At 39.1% G+C, this 21,924-nt stretch overlaps 1 protein-coding gene across 4 annotated transcripts in view; it reads left to right on the top strand.

Moving 5' to 3' along the window:
* The window catches only part of Adcyap1 (adenylate cyclase activating polypeptide 1), a 123,466-nt gene that overhangs the window by 4,021 nt on the left and 97,521 nt on the right, over positions 1-21,924 (top strand). For 2 of the 4 annotated variants that reach the window (XM_058577085.1, XM_058577086.1), the window contains 2 exons: positions 982-1,122; positions 2,220-3,650. In XM_058577085.1, the coding sequence (XP_058433068.1) occupies positions 982-1,122; positions 2,220-2,286 (208 nt within the window). In that variant the 3' untranslated portion in view covers positions 2,287-3,650. Of the gene's footprint in view, positions 1-981; positions 3,651-21,924 lie in introns of those variants that run through there. The other 2 variants (XM_058577087.1, XM_046438505.2) reach the window with 2 other exon arrangements.

Below are 21,924 nucleotides of genomic sequence, written 5' to 3'. Positions count from 1 at the left end.
GGGTGCGTCTGAGCCCTGCCGTGTGGGGGTACTCGCCGCCAGCAACAGGCAGAGGTTTTGAAGTGGCATGTTTAATTTGACAGGAGAGACGGAGATCAGGTGAGAGCGGAAAAGAGAAGGAAAACGGCGGATTTTGATCCGTTTTGAATGAAAAGAAAGAGAAACCAAACGAAACCCCCTAGTCATTCTAAACCTTTAAGGTTCTCGGGAGGATTTGCTATAATTTCCAATGAACGCGACATTTTTTCGGGGGAGGGGCATTGTGTTTATTATAAATTCAAATCGAAGTAAACAAATCACTAAATTTGGACACTTAGGGAAACAGTTTTTGCTCACGCCAGACAAACCCAGAGCTTAGGGCTTGCGTGAAGCCTGCCTCAGCAGAAGGCAACATTTTAATAAAGCTCACGGGAAAACAGATTACATTTTCGCAATGAATAATTCATGCGGTGAAAAATATTGCCTACAGCCTGTCGACTTATATTATTATCACGTTTTTCAACTTAGCGTGCGGAAGGAGAGGAGTGCTTGTATTTGACTAGGAAATGCGGGATCGATATAAACACCAGGGTAGCAGCCAACGTGGCATTTAGGGCCTTTTGGTTATTTTCTTTGTATATCAGGGATGAGAGGAACAGTTAGGGAAATCGAGCGCAATCGTAACGATGGCCAAATCTTAAAAGGCAGCCTTTGGAGAGACTTAGATCATGGGCCATCTTCCCTGATCTCTTTTTTTTTGGGGGGGCCCTACTGTAGGAATTGGTGCCTGGAAATCCTGGGTGGTAGGGAGGGCCTGGGGGGGCTTCCATCACAGCCCTTTCCAAAGCCGCTCCCTGGCAGAGAGAAGGCGGCGCGGTGGCCAGTGCGAGCCCCTTGTCCCCCCCTGGAGACTCCCGCGTGGGGTGGGGCGCGTCTGCTCCCGCAGGTCTTGAATCTGTATCTCCCGCCTGGTCACCCTTTTCCCGACCCCTTTCCTTGCAGTGGGAACCTTGGCGGCGGCGCGGAGGAGGACTGGGAGCCGCTCTCCAAGCGCCACTCGGATGGAATCTTCACAGACAGCTACAGCCGCTACCGGAAGCAAATGGCTGTCAAGAAATACTTGGCGGCCGTCCTGGGGAAAAGGTATAAACAAAGGGTTAAAAACAAAGGACGTCGAATAGCGTATTTGTAGCGATGAGTTACTTACTACCCTGTGTATACAACCCTGACACAGTGAAAAGTCGTTTTCCAAACTGACTGAAGTCATCGCTCATGTGTTCTATCCAAACATGTATTTATGTATGAAGTAAAGCCATTAAATGAATATTTTGATAATAATATTGTTTTTCTTTTTACAAAGCACTAGAGAATGCACAGATATACTTTGTGGACCAATATATATTATAAGTATATATATTAAGAATATATATAAGTATAATAGAGAGCAACTCATACAAAGTGTGCACAAGGATTGAAAATTTGCCTGAGCTGTTTATGTTTTTATATAAAATAAATAGAAAAATAGACAATCATTGTTTTGAATATTACTCCTATTTTTGTAAACTGGAATTAAAAGGATAGTATTTTTATCCACGACAGGCCTGAAGATATTAATATTGACCATTTGCTACTGTACATAAACAATGATGCCCTGCTCCAGGGGGATTTTGAGGTAATGATTTGGAGAATTGCTGGAGGGCATTCTTTCCCAGTGAGTCTCTGGGGCAGGCTGCTTCAATCCCAGCCTAATATATTCAAGTGGGCACTGTCCCACTGGCTGGGGGGCAATTCCAATATTTTCGCTTTCTTTGATTCTACTTTTATGTGTATTTGTCTCTCTTCAGACTCTCAGCCCAGAAGGAAAATTCTAATAAAACAACAGCTCAATCCAAATTGTGCTTCTCCCCAGAATTGATTCCCTTCCCTGGATGAAGAGTGAAGGGACTGTACAGAGAAGGGGAGCTTGGGTAGGAAGCTCTCTTTTCTGTACTTCCTGATTCACCAGGGAACCAAATATCCCAAGGCTAGGGCAATTGGAACAAAAATGAAGGAAATAGAGGTATATTGGAAGAGGCAGAGCATAAGGCAGTAGGAGGAGACCCTGGAGCGGGACTGGTATGAGGCTCCCCAAGTCTGGGAAGCTGGGAGTGAGTCCAGTCCCACCACAGGTCCACTGCCTGCCTGATTTTTGGGTGCTGGGTATTGGAAACGGATGCAAAGTACAATGTGTTTTTCTCCAGTGCTGTCCATGCTTCTCATCTTGTGAAATGGCCAGGATTCTCCCCGCCTCTGAACCCAGCTCTGTAGAAGCCACCCTTTTCCTTTGTGGTTTTTTGAAGACCCTTTCTTCCCACCCTCCTGCACTGTTTAAGTACTGTTTACCATTTTTTTTCATTCACTTATCTTAAACTTGTGAATGCTTCTGTTTTTTGTTGTTGTTTGATGCAAGCAGTTATTGTAAAGTTTAGGAACTCCTGTGTAGCTACCACTAAGTAATTATGCACTAAATATGAACCTTTTGTTTCTTGTTTATTGAGTTTGTAGGTAAAATGTATTTTTCTACATTATGGCTTATTGCTTAGTAAAATTTATTTCATAAAACCAATCTTTGTCATAATAGAATGTGTAGTGTTCACATGTTGCTCAGTTTTACTAACTGATAAATCATTTAAACCTCATCTTTCTATGTATGAGTACTATCTTATATCTGTGGTCAAGAATGAGGTAAGCAAGCTCCCTAAACCACCCTTGTATCCTTTCTTGGCTAAAGAAAGCATGTCTGTTTCCTGTCAATTCCTTGAACATATAGAGTAATCTTTATAAACAAAAGAACCTTCACCCAGCAACCAGATCAAGCAGCAACAGATTAACCAGTCAGTCCATCTCCCAAATTTCAGGCACAAATTTTTAGGAAAAAAAGAAAAAAAAAATAAAAAAAATAAAAAAAATTAAGCATTAGTTTTTAAAATTTAAAGGATCTTTCCTTTTCCTTTATGGATTTGATCAGTATGAAGTCAGACATCAAAGAAAACAATTGTATTTCCATTCCCAAGGCGGGATGGATGCTGCCAGGAGATCACATTGCAAACAGTAAAAACAGAGAGGCATTCGATCTATGCCTGAGTCCTGCGTATAGGATCAATCTTTCTTGAATTCCGCAGTCTCCTCAGGCAATGTGACACGGGATGCAGTTTGCAGCTTTAGTGCCTTTCTTCGCCTTTTAAATCGCCACGAATCACAGATGGCTATTTAGTGGCCCTATAATGCTGCAACACATCAGCTTGCATTTTAGTCTTAATTATTTGTTTCTTGGATAATGGGCAGAGTTTTCTGTATTTGTGTCAGCTGTTAGTGGTGAAATAGGGCTCTAGTTAACCTTTTATTTATGAAGTCTAATTTAGTGTTCCCGTGGCTAGTTGCAAGCATTTTACAGTGATCACCCAGTTTAATCTTTTGTATATTTTTTAGAAATGCCAAGAGCCTTACTAAACTGGAGCAGATTTATGATATAGTGATAATTTAGGTAGATGTTAGTCTTGAAGCTCTTATTTTGTGTGCAACTGATTATCAAAACATCTTAACCAAGTATTATTACACACATGATATCTATAACTAGGACTTTGATAACTGTTATATAAAGTGTGTAAAATTTGTATGAATAAATTTTTGTAAACAATGCAACTTGGTCTAATGTTTGGAGAAAAAAGACATTCAGGAAATAACTACTTTAAAATCTTTTAAAGTACTATATTTCTTTAGCAGTCATAAGATTTTTCATGTCTGGAATATCTATGTAAGCATCCACATATTTTCAGAAACTGTACTCTGATATCTGCTTGATGGGTTACTGGATTCAACTAAAAATTTAAAATAGCTGTTCAGACGGAGAAGCCTAAGAAGACATTAAGCTCATAAATAGGCATGGATGTTGGAACATTTATAAGACATACTTTAATTTCCATCCCCTAGTGTGTATACACATTGCTCCATATTCAGAAAGTTACTAGGGAGTGGTGGCAGACAATACTGGAGTATTAGTTATACTTCTAAAATAGCTATCTAACATTGTTCTTTTTACAAGTAACTGTATACTAAATGGGTCTTGATAAAATTTTGTATGAAAATGATTGACATCAGTTTTGGAGGTTTAAAAATGTGTTCAGAGATACACAAAGTTGTCTCTGACTAACATGTTGTAGGTAGATGGAACAAGAACTTGATAAAATAAGGAGTTAACTAGATAGACACCTTTAAAAGAAAATGTATTTTGTCAGGTATGGTGATGCATGCCTGCAATCCAAGTGGATTGGGAGGCTGAAGCAAGAGGATTGCAAATTTGAGGCCAGCCTCTGCAGTTTAGGGAGGCTTTGAGAAACTTAGACAGACCCTGTCTCAAAAAAAAAAAAAAAAAAAAAAAAAAAAAAGCTGGGGAGGTGGCTCAATCCTGGGTTCAATCCTCAGTCCCCTCACAAAAAAAAGTCATTTGTGAATTAGTTTTTAAAATTTAAAGGAACTTTTCAAACAAAGCCTTCACATGAAATTCCCATAAATTCCCAAGTGGTGTTTATTTTGGAGCCCTCAACTATTTCTGGGTTTAAAAAAACATTGTACTGAAAAACACTTTAAGTCTTATCATTTAATTTAAAATGTCCTAACTTGAATTCTAAAAATGTATTCAATTAATAAATCAATAAATATGTCACAATAGTATTGAAGGAACAGCAAGGGTTCAGAAAGTATTTTTAGAGCTCAGCAGTTGAGGCCCAGAATCATATAGGGAGGAATCCATAATAGAAATCCCATTTGTAGTCAATTTTTAAAAAAATGAATATAGTCAGTTCACATTTACATTGGGTTTTATTGGATAAGGAGTTTGTCTTCCCCATTTTAGCCTGCCCCTCTCCCTGCCATGTAGTCCTCCTATGGTAAATGGGAAAATGAAGAAACATAATTTATTTGCTTGAAGGATAATGACTTGTCAAGAAAATAAAGATAAGCCCCAGACTTGACTAATACCAAGTGAAGTTCATATATCTGGCAAGTTGCTATATTTTCTTACGTGGGATAACTCCAATTATGACTTTTCTTAGGAAGACGATGTAGTATTCAATAATCCATGATATGTGCCTTATTGCTGCTGAGGCTGGGAACACACTGATCCAACCCAATATAAATTTATCAAACAACCTGAAATGGGCCAGGCAGGCTGATAGAAAGAGCTTGACTAACCCCTGGGAGGAAGGTAGTATTTTTCTGTAACAGTCATCTGGGAGATTTACTAACAATGCAAATTGTAGGGTTCCATCAGAACCAGTGAATCTGCATTTTCAACAAAACTCTACATGAATATGCACGCAAATTTGAAACTACCTAGATTTTAAATTTGGTGATATACATAGGCACCTATATATGCTGAGGCTGGATGTTTTTTTCATATTGAATAAGTAACACTTCACTGTCCCAGCACACAGGAGTAAATATACTAGTAAGCCACATTCTCCCAGAATGGACATTAGGCTCTTGGACAATTGCAGTATTTCCTTCAAGTCATTAAGGTCACTAGTTAGTGTTATTTTTCTTCTACATTCTAGTTGGACCTCTCTGTTACAGGCACTTTTGGAAGGAGAATGACCCTCCAGGGTATAAACTATTCCATCACATGACTTGGGAAAAATCAATGCTATCATGGAGAGAACCTGCACAGCTAGCTGGCATTAGTTCTGGGGATCCAGAAGTCAACTTCCAATTGCATTATGTCCCAATGTTCACAGAGTGATTTTGCTTAGATGCCCCACTGTGGCCTTGAACACAATCCTGTTCACGCTGTTAACAGGATTAGAAACCAAGATGGAGCTGGGCCTCTTCTCTTTCCTTGTTATCCTTCTTTGGAGAAGGGAGATGTCTGCTTCCCTGGCGGCTGCCTCTTGCCTACCACTGGGTTCTTACATTGGTTTGTAGCTGATCATCAGGGCCTTGCTCATTTCCCCTTCAACCAGGTAGCTTTAACTTCATATTCCTCTGATGAGATATTTCAGAATAGCCTCCTTTGTTGTAGGGTTTAGGTTCTTTGCTTATCAGTCTTTCCTGTCTGTTCTTCAGTACAATCCTGTATCTTTAGAAAGACAGGTTCTTGTCAGTCTTTGAAATGCAGATGCACATTTCCAACTCCCGACAATCTCCCATACCTGGAACTTCTTCTTACTTCCCCAAGATCAATATTCTTTCAGGTTCAATAATTCAAGTCCTCTTTTTCTAGGAATCTCTCTCAGAGTCATCATCATATCCACTCCCCCACATCAACCCTTGCACTGTTTTTCTGTATTGCCATTTCTGATATTTATTTATTTATTTTTGCAGTACTGAGGATTGAACCTGGGGTGCTTTACCACTGAGCTACTATCCCTATTCCCTTTTTATTTTGAGGCAGGGCCTTGTGACTTTGCTGAGGCTGGCCTTGAACTTGGAATCCTCCTACCTCAGCCTCCCCAGCCACTGGGATTACAGTGTGCACCACTGTGCCTGGCCTGATCTTTAATTTCACACTCTTCTGCCCTATTTCTTAATTGTTTCATAAGTGCTTATCAGGTCTCTAGCTAGATGACCTCTTGGAGGGCATGGATGATATATTGTACTTTGATGCCCAATACACTGTGAGAACATAAGAAATATCTTTCTTGAGTGAATAAATGAGCCAGAAGACGTGCAAAATTCACCATGACATTTCCTTCATGTTCTAATAGGACAGCTGCAAAGCATATATAGGAAGTAAAATGAACTTATTAATTAGGTGTTCATCAAGAATCTAACTTGATATCCCTTTAGGAAAAGCTACATAGAAAAGAATGGCAAATTAATTAGGTATATTTCTGCAACAGGATAAAATGAACTTTAAAGCCACATGTAGGCAAAAGGCTGCAATAAACTCAAGTCACACAAGTCTTTATTTTCTCATTCTAATAAGGAAGGATTATATTTTCAAATTAAAGAGAATTCACCTTATGCCTCAAGACAGTAATACTTCTTCCTAGAATAAAAGAAAAGGGATATCTTGAAACACAGACTGGGAACTGGACTGCTCTCAAAGTGATAATTAGCAGAGCAGTTATGTATAGCTGCCTAAGAAATGTCCCCCATCAACTGAAATATAATTTGAAGCAAGGATTCATAGACAGGAAAAAGGACATAATGGAACAATATTTTTTAAAGAAACAGTTTAGCATTGTAGTAGGTGATGTCATGTGGTCCAAGTTAATTTTCTTCTTAGCTATGTCTTTGCTATGTATTACAGAATCCTAAATCAAGGAGGAATATTACCGATAAACCACAAAGAGAATAATATGACATGTATCTGTGCACATTTCCCTTTCTCTTTTTTTTTCATTTGTTCTAATTAGTTATACATGACAGCAGAATGCATTTTGTTTCATTGTACACAAACGGAGCACAACTTTTCATTTCTCTAATTGTACACGATGCAGAGTCGTTCCATTTGTGCAATCATACTTGTACCTAGGGTAATGATGTCCTACTCTTTCCACCATATTTCCTATCCCATACCCCCTCCCCTCTTCTACCTTCCCTTTGCCCAAGCCAAAGTTCTTCCATTCTTCCCATGCCCCCTCCCCCTAGTATGAATCAGCGTCCACTTACCAAAGAGAAAACTCAGCCTTTGGTTTTTTGGGATTGACTTACTTCGCTTAGCATGATATTATCCAACTCCCTTTCTCTTAACTACCCTGATTCTTGTTTGGTTAATCACACGTCCTTCGTGCAGGTTTTATGGAGATTCTAACTCCACTTCTAGTTATAACCAGTCAGGATAATTGTATCCTCTGACTATATTTCATAGCTTGGCATGTGATTCATTTTAGGATGGTGAGATTAGAGAGGAATTTTTTTTTCTGGAACCTTCCAAAAAAAGTATTCTTTCTTTTCTTCTGAATGGTATGGTGTGTAATGTAATGCACCACATAAGAAACCTCACAGTGGAGCTGACACTGTGCTTCCACAGGAGTGACAGGAAAAGATGTCCCTGACAACATCCCTGAGACCCTGAATCAAACCAAAACCCGAAGCTAGGACTTCCTCTGGACTTTCCTGTAAAATAAGTCAATAAATCCCCTTCATTGCTTAAGCCAGTATTTTTTTTTTTTTGGTAATATCAGGGCCTGTGTTTCAAGTGGAAAGCCAACTCTAACAGGCTTAATGTCTTTTCTTTAGAACATAGGAATGTGTTAAGACTGGTCTGCAGAGTTTCTAGTGTCCCAGTGTTCCAAAGCCTTCCTGCCCTATGATAACATTTTACTTTAACATTTCTTTCTTTCTTTTTTTTTTTTGGCAATGCTGGGGATTGAACCCAGGGCTTTGTGCATGTGAAGCAAGCACTCTACCACTGAGCTATATCCCTAGCCCCTTACTTTACCATTTCAATATTTAAATATTTACAATACCTAGAAATGAACCCTGGTAACTGTTTAACTATAATGGGAAATAGCCTTTTCCCATCAAGGATACTTCTTGGAACCACTAGTGCCTCAGAAGGGGTCTACACTGAAACTTTGTTTGAAGTTCTGCTCTCAGTACAAACTAGTTTCACTGCTGTCATTCCCTAAACACCCTTGAGTTTTGATGCTTTAAAACTCAATAGAGCTGGGGACAGAGGCCTATGCAATCCCAGGGATTTGGGAGGCTGAGGCAGGAAGATCACAAGTTTGAGGCCAGCCTCAGAAATTTGTTGAGGTCCTAAAGCAACTTAGTGAGATCCTGTCTCAACTTAATAGAGACTCCTGCCCTCCAATTTTCCAATCCAATCGGTCCCTCCATGTTTTCCCCACCCATCTTGGATCAGCTCAGTGAGTCTCCCTGGGCCCCTATGCTTTCTTTCTCTCTTCCTATATTTGCCACCCTCATAGTTAACACTCCTCCAACTTGAATCAACTCAGTGTGTTTTCTCCTGTTGTTGAGGACTATTGGGGAATGGATTTGTTTGGATACTGCACTACCATAAATTTATGATTCCCTGTGTGTGTAGGGCTGTAAGTTATCCCCTTCCTATCGGGTTCCATTTCCTGTGCTTGTTTGATTCATTCTTCAGGATTTCCCGCCTGTTCTGCCTTTCAGACTTTGCCTTCCATGTTCTGAAAACAAACCAAAACAAAACAGAACTCCCTTCATTTGTTTCCCTCATCCTCCTTGTGTTTTTTCACTTCAAATTCCCATCTCAATTTCCTGCTGTCTGTATTTCCTCTAGCACTTTATTGAAATTTCTTCGTATTCGGTTGTCGCATATCTGCCAAATCCAATATCTTTGCAGTTCCATCCTGAGTTATCTCTTTAGAGCATCTCCTTCATCCTTGGAGCTTTCTTTTCCCTGGGTTCTTAGGGCTTGACTTTCAGGAGTTTTTGTTTTCTTCCTGAATACTTTTCACTCTTCTCCATCCTCTCCTCTTTCTTCTTTCCTGTGGATGGCTTCAAGTTCTTTCCTTCCTTCCTTTCTCCTTTGACCTTGCATGAGCTCATCGACTGTAGTCTGATGGCTTCCATTCCTGCCGTCCTTGTATGAGAGTTCAGATGCCTAATTGACCCATTCACCTGGGTGTCCAGTGGGCACCACAAACTCAGTTTGTTCCCAAATGAAATTATTATCCACAGTCTTTCCTCCTCTCTGTTATTGGTACCACTATCCATCATACTCCCAATCTATGGATTTCAGGATAGTCTTCTCTTTCCTCTCCCTTACTCCATTCATTTAATCAGTCATGTAGTCTTATAGATTTTCCAATCTAATTTCTGCATAGCTCTACATTCATAGTTCTATTGGTTGCTTTTGCAATAGCCTCTCCATACTGGCTCTAGTTATTTCCTACTATGTGGTCTCCTTTGCTTCCATACTGATTGGTCTAAAATAAGGTGCTGGTCATTTTGCCTTCAGATATGGGCTTGAGTATCTTTTTTGAATGGCTTCCTGTTGCCCATAAGATGGAGTTCAAGATCTTTGTCATGTCTTTGCTAGTTTTCCTTTTACCTACTTTTCTGTTCTCATCTACTACCATCTGTCTAGAATGGTCTTCTATGCTTTCTTCCCCAGTGAAATGCTACTAATCTTTAAAGGAAGGACAAACTTCAGTTTTCTTGCTGCATTTCTTTATGCTACTGTTTTTTTTTATGCTACTGTTTTTTTAATATTTATTTTTTTGGTGTATTTGGACACAATACCTTTATTTTATTTATTTATTTTTATGTGGTGCTGAGGATCGAACCCAGGGCCTCACACATGCTAGGTGAGTGCTCTACCGCTGAGCCAAAACCCCAGCCTCTATGCTACTGGTTTAATATTTAGTTGCATATATATCTTTTGCTGATAGGATGAGGACCATAATTCTTCAACATCCTATTTTTTTGGGCCTATATTTCTGGCACATCACAGGGCCTCAATCACTACTGGTTGGCTTGAAATCAATTCCATGGAAGTTAGTGAATAATTATTCTCTACACAAACAATAGGAAAAAAAAGTAACTTGAGGTATAATATAAAGGATTTTGATTAGATATTTACAAGGACTTGGGCATCAAGAAAAATTCCTGTTGAATAATTGAGTCAAATCTTACTCTTTTGAATGCCCAAAGAATTTGTGTGTTGAGGTTGTCTGAGAGTTGAAGATTGTTCTCCTTTTCATTTTTTTTAGTTCCCTTCTGATTCAAGCAGCTGATAAATCTTATGCTCTCAGATGACAGGTGGGGATAGTAACATTGAACTTGTTCATACTAGGTGCTCACTAAAAGCTCTAGATTGACTCAGTGAATTTGTTTTCTAAGAAAATATAGGCAACCAATAGAAAGCCCAGATTCCTTGGAGTTGCTTAAACACCCCAACTATATTTGATTCTGTACACTGACTTGGATATTTCCAAAATTTATTTATTTATTTTAAAAATTTTTATTGTTGGTTGTTCAAAACATTACATAGTTCTTGACATATCATATTTCACACTTTGATTCAAGTGGGTTATGAGCTCCCATTTTTACCCCGTATACAGATTGCAGAATCTAAGCCTCCATGAAAAGTAAGAAAAAGAAGGCATTTAAACAACAGATATGGATAAGAGACTTTCTTCAGTTTGTAGATACAGATGTTCTAGGATGATCCCTTGTTAAAATCTTTCCTGTCTATTTTGCTCTGGAGTGTAAATGGGGTTCATTAGAGAAAGGCATGCTAACTTATTTACTGTCATAGACTTTCTTGCATGTGGAAGCCAGATGCTGTGTCTTAGAGTGAGTTCAGGAAATAAACAGGTGTTTTTTTTTTTTTTTTTTTTTTTAGTATTAATGAGATAGAAGCTCTCTTGGGATTGTGATTTTGCAGGGGGCACAACTTTCATCATTATGTAAGGAACTGATGATCCCATTTGCAGACTCTGTCTTCTGATCATGACATTGTTGGGCTTCAAGTGGAGAGAGAGGAAAGGAAAAGAAACAAAAGTACAAGCCAGTTCAACTTGCTGATGGCCCAGAAACCTGGTGGAAGGGCTGGTAGAAAGGATAGGAAAATTGCCAAAGTTGGATTCTGGATTTTCCACCAAACAGTGCATACTCCTCTCTATTACCATTGGTAATGGAGAGAGGAGCCTGTTTGGTCTTGCTGGGACCTTTGATTTGTAGAGTAAAAGGACCTCTCTTTATTTGTTTCTATTTTTTTAAAAGGTTAAAGTTGGTGATTTGTCTATCTTAATGGGTAGTTTATGCCCCTGAGATTCCTATGAAGGGTGTTCTACCATAGGCAGGAAAAGTAAAAAAACTTAGTCCAATTAGACCTTAAAATAAATACCTTTTTTTTTTTGGATCATTCTTAATAAATTATCTCTGTGTAAACTAAAGTCATTTAGAATAGAGTGAAATTTTCCTCTTCATCTAAGTTGTCTAAATACTGTAGGCAACTTGGTTGCCCAAGTATCACAAAAACACTCAACTCTAGTCTCTGAAAGTATTTCTTCTTTCTGGTTCCTTTAGATGACCCTCAAGGAATCCTTCAGAGAACAGAGCTGAAGGCTTGGTGAAAATGAGTTTTGGTCCCCTACATGTTCTAGAAGTTATTGTTACTGTGATATGTGCAAGGGATACATTTTTAGCAAAGGATATCATCAGACATTAGGCTGAAGGAAGTTTGATGAGTTTCCAGGTCTCCCGGGTCCCAGGTGGAGAAGTACTTGGGAAGGTAGCAATGGTAATTTGTTTCCCAGGGGTAGATCTTGTCAGATAATAGGAAGTCCAAACTAAGGGATTTCCAAGCCTCTTTTACTTCAACCTACAATGTACTCCCAGCTAAATTACTTAACATGGTCACAAAAGCTTCCTTTAGCAAGTCACCTGTTTCTAACATCCTGACATTTAAAAAAATTTTACAACCTTTGTTCCATCTTGTGCAGATTATTTAATAATGACTGGACACTACCACTTTCCAATTTCGTGGAAAGATCTACATAAGTGTGTGAACAGACATGTTCATCTGCATGATTTGTACACATGCAAAATGAAGATGAGGTGCCCCTTTAAAAAAATTATTAAGAATTTCCAGATGGCAACAGCAGAGTATTAAACTAAGTTTGGGCCTTTTGTGAGCATGGGGTACAGTTCACACATCCATGAACTTGCGTTGGTTCTAGATCTGGGAGTGCTGGGCATAGCAGGCTTGTCCTGAGCCTACACCAGAACCCCATCTTTATTTGTTTTTAAATGCTCTCCCCTCGTGTGTGTGTGTGTGTGTGTGTGTGTGTGTATGAGTTTGTCATGTGCATTATTTTTTTGTCAATTCAGTTTGCCATGTGCATTGCAGAAGAGGGTTTTAGAAATTTGTGGTAAAAAGTATATAACATGAAATCTAAACTCTTAATTTTTTTGAGTGTGGGGTATAGTAGGTTAACTGTGAACACAGTGTTGCACAACAGATCTTTAGAGATTTTTTTTCATCTCATATAACTGAAACTTTATACCCTTTGAATATCTCTCCATTTCCCCCTTCCTACACTCCCTGGAAACCACCATTGTACTTTCTGTTTGGATGAATTTGACTGTTTTGGATATAAGTGAAATCATATAAGTGAAATCATGGTAGGTGTCCTTCTGTGACTGACTTATTTGACTTAGCATGATGTCTTCAAGTATTTCTTCTTTCTGATTCCTTTTGATGACCCTTTAGATAATAGGAAATACTTTCCTATTATCTGACAAGATCTACCCCTGGGAAACAAATTACCATGATGTTGTAGAATTTCCTTGTTTTATGACTGAGTACTATTCCATGGTATGTACAGACCACATGTTCTGTATTCACTCATCCCTTGATAGGCATATCAATGAATGCTTATTTCCAAATATCAGCTATTGTGACTAATGCTGCAATGTACATGGGAGTGCAGGTATCTCTTATTCTTATTGTGTATTCAATTTCATCAATAATGGTACATCCTTTCAGAAATAGATTTCAAGTATTAAATGAAGATAATCAAATAATTTTGCTGGTGTCCTGGCTACTCTCTTTTGAAATGTCCATGTTAGGTTGCCTGGCTGGCAATGTGGGCATTGAACCAACATTCCAGAGAGCTAACCTTGTTCTGGGAGCATGTGTGATGGCCTGCGGCCCTAGGCTGCATGCTCTGGGTCAGTGGCACATGGAGCTAGCTCACTGGCCTGCCTTTCATCAGCAGAGTAAAGAAAAATATCACTGTGAAAAGAATGTTTTGAGGCTGAGTAAATATTTGCCAGCAGAGCCTCAGCCCCTCAAGGCAGAGAGACCCAGGGCATTCAGCTGCAAGCACGTCTCTATTAAGCACTGAGGCTTCAAATATGGGAGCTGGGAATGTCTCCAGCAGCATCAGCAGGCTCTCTACTGATTCTGGAATCTGTGTTGTTGGTTGCCTAAATCTTAGTTGTTGGGGTTTAGTTATCATTCTTGATATGAATGTTTCTGGGCCTTTTACTTATACAATCTTATTTTTTGCTTTAGGGAGGAAAAAAAAAAGAGAGAGAGAGAGAGAGAAAGTTCAGGCTGCAATGGATTCCTTCCCTTCCTGAGGAGCAAATAGCTTGTCTTAATATGCACAGGGAAAGAGAAAACAAGAGAGAATACTGGCTAAGATATCGCTTGTCCTGCTGAGATCAATATTCTCACAAGCTTTAGGTACTTCTGGCTTTTTTAGTTTGAGTCTCTTTGCCTTTAGACAGACCTGTTGTATAAAGCATCTGCAAATATCCTCAGACTATTTGTACCTATAGAAGCCTCAGTGGTACCTATATGTATTGGGCATTTCTTGTTTTTTCTTGCTACTGGATGCGACATTTCTCTCTCTGTCTCTCTCTCTCTTGTTTTAAACTTCTGTGACTCTCCAGTCATCTGTGATAATGAGAAGTGGCTGCTCTTATCATATTTTAAACTTTTGAACTCCCATGGATCTCTCTTCTCCAGTGGTGCTGTTCAGAAAGGGTTAGGACAGGGTTATGTGCAGGAGCACTTCACATAGACCACCAGAGATCCACCGGGGAAGCAGGCAGCCAGTGGAGCACACGGTGAATGTCAGCCACATGGTGCTGTTATATATTAGTGATATTTTGGTATGAACATGACCCTGGCTTTTATTGTGTGATCTTCTTTCATGAGCTAGAAACCAGCTTTTTATTGTTCTGTTCCTCAGAGTATTGCATCCAGGGTACTGTGTTGTGGTCTTCGCATCTTAAGGTGAATGTGATAAAATTGGAAAGGGACCACAGATGAGCAATGGAATTGATTAAAGGCATGAAAAAAAAAAGAAGTATGCCTTAAGAGACGTCAAAGGAGCTGTGGCTGTTTTAATGGAGAAAAAATTTGAAGGGGGTTCTTAGCAGGCTTTAAAATATTAAATACATTATTTAAATGTCCCTGATTATCTCTTCTTGAACAGACCTAAGAAAGCTGATGTATTAAAACATTAAATTAGGCATAAAAGAGTGTTTTTAAAAAATAGATGACTGAACATAGGAATGAATGTCTTTAAGGAATTGAAGAATGCCTCTTCTTTACTATTTATGGACAGATTGCATGACTATGTGGATTGGATAGTTGAGGTTTGGGCTGTCGAGAGGTACGACACACCCTCTAGAACTCTCGTAGAGCTTATCTTTCCTACTTTTTTTTTGGCACTGGGGATTGAACCCATTGAACTTTGCCACTGAGCTACATCCCCACCCCCTTTTCATTTTTTATATTTTGAGACAGCGTCTTTCTAAGTTGCTTAGGGCCTCCCTAAGTTCCTGAGGCTGGCTTGAACTTGCAATCCTCCTGCTTCAGTCTCCTGAGTCACTGGGATTATAGGAGTGCACCACTGAGCCTGACTCTCCTACTTATATTCATCTTCCTCTTAATTTTCTCCTGGTAGCCATTTGCTCCATGTTTTAGGTTATACCAGCTCTACTGATACAAGCAGATGGTAGACAAGTGCTGGGTTGCTTGGGTCAGTTCTGGCTGCACCAAGTAGAAACCCAATGTGTGTTGGAGGGTCCAGAACCATTTGGCACTGCCACTGCTTGGCCTGACACATACAGGCAGAAATGTGTGATAAAAAGACTTCCTGGATTTTGAAGACCTTGGTTTGCAGCCCAGTTCTGTCATTTACCAGTTGAGTGACCCTGGGTGAGCCATTTAATTTTGTAGACTCTCACATCCTTTCCCTATAAAATGTGAATGAAAATAACAATACCTAATTCACTGGGATTTTATGAAGTTCTAATGGGATGATAAAGTTCTCTGCAAATAGCAAATTCCCATGCAGTGCTCAATTTTGACCAACTTGCCTGGCTTCTTGCATGCCTGTTATCTCCAACCAGTACTTGTTCCCTGGTGCCCAGGACCCTCAGGCTGCTGGGATGTCCAGGTTTCTGACTTTCTCCCTCCAATCAAGATTTGGGTTTTCCTAAATCTTTCTGTATGTAATCTTCCCTTTCCTCATTCTTTCAGGATCCTAATGTTAAAGAGGTGCCAATAAGTGGACAGTCATGGATTGATCAGATGCACTAACCTCTTCAATCACTCAGATTTTAAATGGGCAACTTTTGCCAGATAACATGGTATCCTGATCTGGGTAAAACTCATGAGCTCATTAAGAAGGCTCTTGAAGACAAAGTAATGCTGGTGATGAGTGGAACCTCAGGTTTTTCTCGAGGCCTGTGGAGAAGTATTTCTGATAGACAGACCCTGTTGGTTTCCAGCTTATACCAGACAGCATTTTCCTGTGTAAGCCACATAGGAGCCAGAGGCCAGGGCAAGGCAAGTCTTCCCCTAACACACACACACACACACAGGCACACACAAATACACGAATCAAACCTAGCCTCTTTGAGAATAGTCATTTGATAGAGGTTAGACTGGGGGCAAGTTAGAGTGCTAAATTCTGAACATTTGTCAATAAAATAGTGCTGTCTCTTAGAATAGCTCAAGGTGCTTTCTGTGGGAATGGATATATATATATATATATATATATATATATATATAAAATCTATCTCCATGCAGAAGGTATATCTTTAGCTGCAGTATGTACATAAACACATTTAAGCACATGTCCAAATAAAAACCATGAAAAAAAAATGAGGGAAGTCACATAAGTTACAATATTTATGTCCTGAGGATGGCTAAACTTAGCTACAACATCTAATTTGCAGTGACGTCTTTCTTTAACAAGTTTTATAAGAGGGATGATTTAAGTCAAGGAGGAGCAGTGACTCATTCACATGGTGCCCAGTGGCTGAGCTAAGTTTAGAATGCAAGGATGCTAGGATCTTCTGGGGCTTAGATTCTTGCTGTTAAGTTATTTTGCTTTTCCACAGTTTTTTTTTTTTTTAAATCATTCACTTAGGTAAAACCAGGAACTTGTAATGCAATAGTAAAATTCTCATTCCCCTTATTTAATTAGTTCACTTTATATAGCTCTCTGTTTTGGGTTTTATTTTGGGACTCCATTTAAATCATTTGGGTTTATTTTGGTTGTTTTGCAATTTTTGGTATGAGATTTTTATCAAGCTGGGTTTTACCTTTAAATTATAATAAAGGTAAAGATCTTCAGCAATTAGATAGGAAAATGGAGAGAAAACTGGGAAGAGTAAGAAATTCTTTTGCCCAAAAGGGACGAGTAAATGATCTGACGAATGCATTATTCAACATTCTTTCAAACAACGTTCATTTAAATACCTGAGCTATGATAGGTCCTAGGGCTATCAGGAAGAGAAAGATTACCCTGCAGGATCTAGTATATGTGTATGTGTATGTATATGTATGTGTATGTGTGTGTATATATGTATATATATATATATATATATATATATATATATATATATGTATTTCTGAAAGGAAGATGGAAATGCAACCAAGTAATTATGAGGCAGGGAGAGAAATATAACTGGAAAGATGAGGTTATAAAAATTACTATGGGAAATAGGAAGAAGGACTGATCAAGTTAAAGAGATGCAGAGGCTGGAATCCAAGCAGCCTTAGAGGAGCAGATTGGGGTTTTATTGGAAGTCATGGTAGGGGAGGCCATTCCAGGCAGCCACTAATATGTGCACAAGCTTGGAAACAGGATGTGTGGGGAGCAGCCAGGGCTGAGTCTCTTTTGGATGGTAGAAGCTCAGGCTGTTCAAATGCAGAAAGGTTGTTTCAAGGGAGGCTGTGTAGATGTTGCAGAAGGAGGAATTCTGGAGACTATGGCCTTTTAAGATTCCACAAATCCCTCACTAACTGATTCTTAAGATTTTCCAAAGATGAAGATCAAGATATTTTTGCTTCTCTTGTTTCTTTTAAGGTGAAGGGTAGGTCAAGTCTTAGGACCTGCACCCCTTTTCACATCCAACGTAACTTGAGGTAGGGTAGTGATTTGCAGTCTAGTATTACTTGAAGGAACTTTAAACAAATCTCAATGGCCAGACTGCCTGCAAACTAGTTAATCCAAATATTGAGGTGGGAGAGGACCCAGAGTTCCCCCAGCGTTGCTAAGCTCTCTAGGTTATTCCAACGTACTGCCAAGGTGGAGGGCAAGGTGTGGTCCTTGGAATGGTATCATTAGCATCGCTGAGGAGCATTTTAGAAATACCAATTTGTGGTTCCCAACTGGAAATTCTGGAGGTAGGAGCCAATCATTTGTGCTTAAACAAGCTCTTCTGGTGAGCATGCTAAAACTTGAGAATGGTTGATCTGAGGAGATGGTTTACTTTAGAAACTTCACCTTCTTATCAGCAACTCCAAGCTTCACTGATTTTCTGAGACGATTGCTGCTGTAACCTCACTTGACCATAGAAAGGCTCTTTTCTTCATGGCTCACAGGTCTAGGTATGACTCAATTCCTCTCTTGTTTTATCTGGACAATCTGTAATTTTCAAAAGGAACTTTATGAGGGAGATAAAAAGGGCAACAAGTAATATTCAAAAGCGTAAAACCATTGATGATTTAGAATACGGAAACTAAAAGTTGACTGAAGTTTTTTCATTTAACAAATACATGTACATGGGACATCAGAGGTGCAAAGAAGAATTAGAAACATTTCTAATGTGAGGGGGCACACGGTTTTAGGGTAAGACAGGTATAAAAAAAATGTGTGTCATGAACCATGAGAGATAACCATTGTAGAAATCTGTTCTTCACAGAATGCATCAACGGAGATGGGGCCAGGTTTTGTGGCATCCATAGTTGGTACATTTCTAGGAATCCACTTAAAGAAAAAAATGCAAAATTATGGAAAAAAATATTTGGTGTAGAGCTTGAAGTGGGGCCTGTGCTGCAGCTTCATTAGACTGTTGGTACAGAGGGCTATCACAGGTAGTGTGGAGCCTCCTCAGGGCAGGGCTGGGTCAATCTTTCTCACTTCCATATTCTTTGCACTTAGTGCAGTGTCTGGCTCTTGGTAGGGATTCAACTATTTTTTGAAAGAATGATTCTGTATTTATTAAGAAAGGAGAAAAATTAGTTGTGGCCTTAGCCTGAAAACCCCCCAATGGCAATAACTTTGGTCCTGTGGAAGTTCTGGAAAGAACTCTTCTTCTAGAGCCCACTCTTCTGTAAGAGGTGGTTCTCATGGGACCGTGCTGCCTGTACTGATTATCATTAGCTTGTTCTCTCCCTCAGCCCTGAAGCCTGGACCACTGTTTGAGAAAGTTCCATCCCCTCCCAGCTTCAAGAACTCCAATCTGTTTGTTTTTTTTTGGATGTCACGGATACATCTTCTGTTTATTTAGAATTTTTTCTTTTTTTGCTCTGGCCCCTTGAAACACTTTCACTTGTTCTTGATCTCTATCTCAGGGTCATGTTCAGTTTAGCCATACTTATTCATAAGTCAGGAGGTAATGGTTACATCGGTTGGTTAAGGTTAGCATTCTCATGTTCACAACGTGAAGTATGATGGTGGATTCCATCTTTTCTCAGCATGGAGGACTTGTGTCTGTGGCTTCCCATCCTTAGTCAGATGGCCACCATACCTGCTTCTCCTCTCCGTGATAGCTTACTCTCCTTCCTTCAGTGTTTGGTATAAGGAGCATGTCGATGTAGACCTCATTTGAATTGCCATGATACGTGACATGACTTGAGTCCAGCCTTTGCTCAATGCCTTAGCTGCTGTGATCCTCCCTAGTGTTCCTCATAAAGGCCAGTTAGTACAATTTCCGGTTGCCTTAACCACACTTGTGCTCATGCAGTTCTTCAGTAGGAGGGAAGATCATCCTCTTGAGAGTGTTTCACTGTGGCTCTCAATCTTTATATTTACTGCTTTGTCTTGTTGCCTTTGGAATTTCTAGATGTCTTTATTTAAACTGCTTAAAATTGTTCTGTTTGTCCCCTCTTAAGTTTTCCTCTATTGTTGGAGAGCTCAGGGTTGTAGGGAAAGACAGGTATAAAAAATGTGTATCACGAACTATGAGAGGTACCATTCTAGAAATCTGTTCTTCACAGCATGCATCAATAGAGATGGGGCCATGTTTTGTGTCATCAATAGCTTGTATGTTTTTAGGGATTCATTTACAGAAGAGAATGCAACATTATAAAAAAAAATTGGGCAAAAACATTTGTTTTTGTTTAAAAAACCTATTATATTCTGAGGTGCTGGTAATATACGCTTCTTTATTTGGATGATGTTTATTATGTTTGTGAAAATTTATTAAACTGTCTGCCTATTGAAGATATACTTCTTTTTAAGTATGTTGTACTTTAATGAAAAGTAGAAGATTTATTATTAAATATTATCAAAGTGTTCATATTTGGACACAGATCTTTTAATTTTACAGGCATAGACCTACTGGGTTATAAACTTTATTAAAGGCTCCTGCTAACTTGCTTTCAAAGGAGCATATCAGTTTGCATTCCTACCATCAGCACTGAATCTTATTACTTAAAAAATTTTTGATAAAACATAAGCAAAATCATTTAATTATTCTAACTTAAATTTAAGTATTCATATAAACAAACATGGACCAATTTAGAAATTTTAAATTATTAAAAGAAGTCTTTGTTTATTTACATACATACATATGTATTTTTATACACACAAAACATGCATTAATATGCATATTCACATATATGTAAGGATGTATATTGTATCTATCCACATGCCCATTATGCAAAAACTAGAAATGTAGAAACCTAGGAAGAAAAAATTGAGCTAGATTATCTTGAAGCTCCAAATGCTATAACCATAATATAAAAAAAATTGTGTCTAGGTTCCTGTGGTCAAAGTCATGATAAAGGAGTGTGGTCTTGAAATCTTCTCTAAAGAGAACTAACTTTTTATTCTTAAGTAAAAACTTAGATACATTTTAATCTACTTGAAAGCCACCCTGAAAGAGAAGACTCTGTTACCATGTGTCTACAAGTTGTATCTACAATTATAGCTCTGAGGATAGATTCTCTTAGGTAAGAATCCCATTAAACATTCAAGTGATGAATATTTCACTCACACTTTTAGTTGTATTTCACTTCATTTGGGAACAAGCAACAATGGAAAGTCTGATGACTAATTCAGGAGTGATGGTTGCCCAGAAGGTGCATCTTGTCCCCAAATGATTTCTCACTTTACACCTCTCAGCTCTAATAGTCCTCCATCTTTCATGCAAAAGGACAAAATGCCTATAGCTACTCTTTCAAATTCTCAGAGAACACTAAAGCTGTGTGTGTCAAGCCTTGCTCAATATGGACGATTTCTCACCCAGATATTTCTAACTATGCTTTTAAAGCAAGTACTTGGTCTGCTCAACACCAGTCTGTCTTCGGTTAGTTTCCCAGAAGCAGATCTTGAGAAGATTCATGTGAAAGCAGTTTATTCAGAAGTGGCTTCTTTTAGGCTATTGGGAAGTTTGACTGGGCAGGGGAAGAGGCCAAACAAGGGTGTAGTGGAAAGCCAAGTCCTACTAAGGGGACCCTGCAGTTGTTGCCATCAGGTTGCAACAAGGCTATGGTCTTGTTTTCTGTACCTGTCTGTCATGGATTCAGGGCTGTTCCCCTCCTCTCCCAGATATTCCAAGATAACTGTCATAATCCATGCAGGCAGCAAAGTGGGTTCAGAATGCAGGAGGGGTGGGCCACCAAAACCTAGACACAAGTTCTCACAATGGTGAATTGCAAATAGTAGAGGGACCAGTAGACAGGGGAGTGAGTCATTGTTTGCTGCATCAGCCCACAGATAATACGCGAGGGAAAGGAGCAGGGACATCGGTGTTTTCATTCAGTGGTGCTGACTGTCGGTGACTTTAGTTCCATAATCTCTGGAGCCTGCCCTTTTCATTGCCATCACAGGCCACATTGGGAGACCTGGGTGTGGGAAGGAAGTAATGATAATGATAATCGAAACTCATATTTATATTACGTGCCAGGTTTGGCTAAGTGCTTTGTACGTATTTCTTCATTTGCTGAAACCCACTGAGTTTTAAGAAGCTTTGTTTCAGGCCACT

The sequence above is a fragment of the Marmota monax genome, unplaced genomic scaffold (assembly GCF_021218885.2).
Source record: "Marmota monax isolate L192 unplaced genomic scaffold, Marmota_monax_Labrador192_F-V1.1 WCK01_AAM20220418_F8-fsc00232, whole genome shotgun sequence".
In the NCBI taxonomy this organism is placed as follows: Eukaryota; Metazoa; Chordata; class Mammalia; order Rodentia; family Sciuridae; genus Marmota; species Marmota monax.
Note: the sequence above shows the minus strand (reverse complement) of the source record. Positions and strands in the feature narration are given on the sequence as shown.